The 4305-nt window shown below is 38.4% G+C and overlaps 1 protein-coding gene across 1 annotated transcript; it reads left to right on the top strand.

Annotated features, from left to right (window-relative positions):
• The first annotated feature begins 653 nt into the window (after positions 1–653).
• On the top strand, positions 654–3812 carry LOC111880864 (F-box only protein 6). The gene is made up of 2 exons (XM_023877273.3): positions 654–998; positions 2464–3812. The coding sequence occupies exons 1-2, from the start codon at positions 823–825 to the stop codon at positions 3671–3673; spliced, it is 1386 nt and encodes a 461-aa protein (XP_023733041.1). The 5' UTR covers positions 654–822; the 3' UTR covers positions 3674–3812.
• Positions 3813–4305: the final 493 nt, after the last annotated feature.

The following is a 4305-nucleotide window of genomic DNA, read 5'->3' as shown; positions in this document are numbered from 1 at the left end:
TTACGTGAGGAAGAAACTCACTTACACTTTAACTTCATGTTAACATCTACTTACCTTGCACTTGCAGTGTGTTTTAGCAAAGAATTCTCAAGCTCAATGAAATAACAATGGTGATTTTCACAATCCGTTTTCAAACCCCTCTACCCAACGCTTATATGCATGAAACCCTTTTTGAAGGTTACAGTTCTCAAAAGATGATCAACTATGAAGAAAAGTGATGGATGTTGGTTCAATAAAATAAATGTCTAGTTGACTAAGGTTACTACTTGTTAACCGACTATTAGGTCGTAATTGATAACTCAGTGTAATTATTGAGGCCAAGAAAAAATAAATATAAGGCTTTTGCTAACTAAATATGTAAAACTTGATTTTTTTTTTTTTATTTGCCCTTGTATCTATTTAATCAAAAAATTTATAAAATAAATATTAAAAATGAAAGTCGAAGGGCAAATTGGGAGGACAGAAAATCAAGTTCTCGGGGAAATGGAAAAAGGGACAAAAACCGCGTACTGGTCAATACTCAATACTACTCATAATCCTTATGGGCCTGCCGATGTGGATATTTTAAAAAATAAAAAATAAAAAATAAAAAATAAAAAATAAAATCAAGGGAGAAAATGTTAACCCAATTTCATTTTCCCCTCTTCTGTAGTCTCTACGGAAAAATAGAAAAACAAAATCCCCCGCACACACACAAATAGATACAAACATATAGATATAGAGAGAGAAAGTGTATTCTAGAGAGAGAAAGGGGGTGGAGGTGGGGTATTATGATGATGGCGGAGGGATGATTATGATGAACAAGAAGGAGGTGATATGTAGATGTTGTTTGTAGAAGGGCTGGCCATGTTGAGGCAGCTCATCGGTCAAGTTCAAGAGCTCTTAGACCTCTACGGCACTCCTCTTCCTCCTCCGCTGCCGACCGCTCCTCTACCGTATATCTTCCATCATCAACCTCCGACGATACTCGCACCGCCGCCGCAACTTCATAACGACAGGTGATTGTCTTTATGCCCTTGTTTTACCTAGCTATTCAGATCGATTCCCATACTTTACCTATGTGTATAATTTCAGTTTCAATTCCTTTGCAATTTGGTTTGTTTTGACTTCGAATTTGTTTGTTTCATTGAAATTGTTCCTTCCTAAGTCGACCTGTTGCTTTTGATTGAGAATCGATCAATTGTATTGAAATTTTATAAATTTGGAATTTGTTCTCCCTACTTTGTATCTCTTTCTATGTGGGTGAGTACTTTTGACCTTTTGTTATGAATTATGTTTAATTTTCCCGAAATAACGAATTCATGGTAATATGAGTTTGAACTTTTGGTTTAATGGACTTGTTGCTCGAATCTGCCTTTCCAAACTGAGTATTCTCAAAGTAATATCAATCTTGAATGCCTTTTATCAATTGTCTCGATTGCAGTGGCTTTGTGTTCAGGTTATGTATAGTAAACTAAGAATTGACCACGAAAATTTTCACAGGGGGCATCTCCTACACAACTAAGCAATAGATCTGCCCTGATTACATGTGTATGTCATGAAATCTATATAAAAGGGATACTGGTTGGAACTTGGAAGCACGTTCCTGTTACTTGATCCCTTTTTTATGTTATATGTATTTTGTTTTTGTGTGATTGAATTCTTTCCCTTTTTTGTGGCTTATTTATGGTAAGTTAAGTGCTTTTGAGCCTCAAAAAATATGGTTTCCTAGTTGACATTGAAATAGACAACAAAATTGGGGCAAAGTTTAGGGTTCAACCCACGCACCGATTCTTATAAAATTTTTTAATTTCAAATCATCAAATGTGGATGTATTGGCGTCCCTTTTCTATTTTTTTTTGAGTGGACAATAAGCTGAAGCATGTATGTATGTAAACATGTACTACATAGAGAACCAATGGATGAGCAACATGTGGAATTGTTGGAGATTGAAACTTCACATATTCAAATTTAGTTTCGTGAATTTTCTTGTCAAAATCTTTTCTTTTAAAACCTCAAACTCCTATTCTAATACAATCACGCACTCAACCTTAGAGATTGTCTGTTTGCTGAGTTGATTCATAAAAAGTAAGTCTATGCATTATTATCTCATGAGGATAGATTGCAGTTTTAATGTTAAATAATATCTCTCTACAAATTGTATTTCTGTTTTCTCTTTCCTTTTTCTTCTAATTCCTTTTTAGTGGTAGTAATGGCTAATTATGATATTCATTGTGTACCTATGTGTGTGTGCTTGCTTTCATCTTTCTTTATGCGTTTTAGTCTTCAAATGGCAAAAGGAACTCAAATCAATTATATGAAACTTTGAACAAGTTTCTTGATTTCAAATCTTTCTTTCTTTGTGCATATTGATCATCATCCACTAAAAACAATTTTGGCATGAATTAAATGTTCATGATTACTTAATATAGTGGATCTTAAAGGAACAGCATTAAATTGATGATTACTTTATTTTTATTGCAGATGGTGTTATATGGACCTTGAAGAAAAGCCTTCAGAAGATGATTGCTATGATCTTGTAATGAGAGGTGGAAAGTTCAAAATGTTGGGCCCACCTTCAAAGAGATCTCGGAAGGAAAGAAAATTACCAGAAAGCCCTTCAAACAAGACAATGGAAGAAGAAATCTGGAAAGAGTTTCCGGAAGATTTACACGAGGCGGTGATCGCTCGACTTCCGGTAGCGGCCTTCTTCCGGTTCCGGTCAGTTTGCCAGAAATGGAACTCTTTACTAACCTCAAACAGCTTCTCCCTTCAATGCTCTCAACTCCCACAACCACCCCAACCATGGTTCTACACAAGAACTCACGAAAACGTCAACACCGGAGCCATGTACGATCCGGTCGCCGGAAAATGGCACCACCCCACCGCTCCGGCCATCCCCACAAAGATGATCGTTCTTCCGGTGGCTGCCGCCGGTGGTTTGGTATGTTTTCTTGACATCGGTCACCGGAGCTTCTACGTGTGTAACCCTTTAACCAAATCGTTCAAAGAGTTGAAGGGTAGATCGGTCAAAGTCTGGTCAAGGGTAGCGGTAGGGATGATGAGTCTGAATCAGAGTGGCTACCGGATTATGTGGGTGGGGTCGGACGGTGAGTATGAGGTGTATGACTCCAAGACCGACACGTGGACATGTCCAGGGAATATTCCGGCGAGTGTGAAACTCCCGCTGTCGTTGAACTTTAGGTCACAGGCGGTGACTGTAGACGGGTGGATGTATTTTCTAAGGTCAGATCCGGATGGGATAGTAGGGTATGACGTGGCGAATGGAATTTGGAAACAATTTACAGTTCCGGCCCCTGTTCACCTGAGTGACCAGAGCCTGGCGGAATGTGGCGGCCGGATTATGTTGGTGGGGTTGCTGACAAAAAACGCGGCCACGTGTGTATGCATATGGGAGCTTCAGAAGATGACTCTCTTGTGGAAGGAGGTTGACAGAATGCCAAATGTATGGTGCTTGGAGTTTTATGGAAAGCACATTAAGATGTCTTGTTTGGGTAACAGAGGTTTGCTTATGTTATCTTTGAGATCTAAGATGATGAATCGGTTGGTTACTTATGATGTTTTCAGGAAGGAATGGTTTAAGGTTCCCAATTGTGTGCTCCCACATAGTAGGAAGCGACAATGGATTGCTTGTGGGACCGCCTTTCATCCGTGTCTTACTGCTAAGGCTTAGAGTGAAGGCCTTGTTTTAATCTTGATCGTTTGTTTTTGTGTAATGTTAAATATAATATGTTTACGATACGATGCTCTTTTGGATTAATGTTTCTAGTGCCACGAATGTGTAATATTAATGAATGACGTTTGTTTTAATACATCCAACTTCCAATCATAAGGTGATGCGATTAAACTTGTAAGCAAATCAAGTTCAATCGTAGAAACAGCCTTGAAATCTCATACAAAATCATAACGCATATTACTAGCAGTTAAACAAGTGAATGGAATTTTTTTCCCCTTATTGGTTGACTGGGCTTCCCCAGTGTCATCATCGACCCGCTCCTGCACCATCCCATCCTTAGTGAATAAAAAAGGGTGCTTGTGCTTCTTAAGTAGCATTTACTTACCTTCTTCATCGAAGGCTTCCATTGTTAGGGAACTGTTCTATCTAATGTGGCATTATCACGTGCGGCAAGTGTTTCTGCCTCATCCAAGCTGGAGTACGGTAGGGGCAGAGGGAATTTCCGTGAAACACATCATCTTTCATGACGTAGATGGTACTTTGATTGTCGTGATGAACAATGTCAACTTTCAACTCATCACTAAGCTTTTAGTAAATAGCTTTATATTAACTAAATATTAAAAACCAAC

The sequence above is a fragment of the Lactuca sativa genome, chromosome 8 (assembly GCF_002870075.4).
Source record: "Lactuca sativa cultivar Salinas chromosome 8, Lsat_Salinas_v11, whole genome shotgun sequence".
Lineage (NCBI taxonomy): Eukaryota > Viridiplantae > Streptophyta > Magnoliopsida > Asterales > Asteraceae > Lactuca > Lactuca sativa.
The sequence above is the reverse complement of the archived record's forward strand: the minus strand, read 5'-3'. Positions and strand labels throughout refer to the sequence as shown.

Coding starts and splice junctions, on each gene's coding strand:
- LOC111880864 (XM_023877273.3), top strand. CDS start 823: ATGTTGTTTGTAGAAGGGCTGGCCATGTTGAGGCAGCTCATCGGTCAA. Junction 999..2,463: donor CCGCAACTTCATAACGACAG/GTGATTGTCTTT, acceptor TTTTTATTGCAG/ATGGTGTTATATGGACCTTG.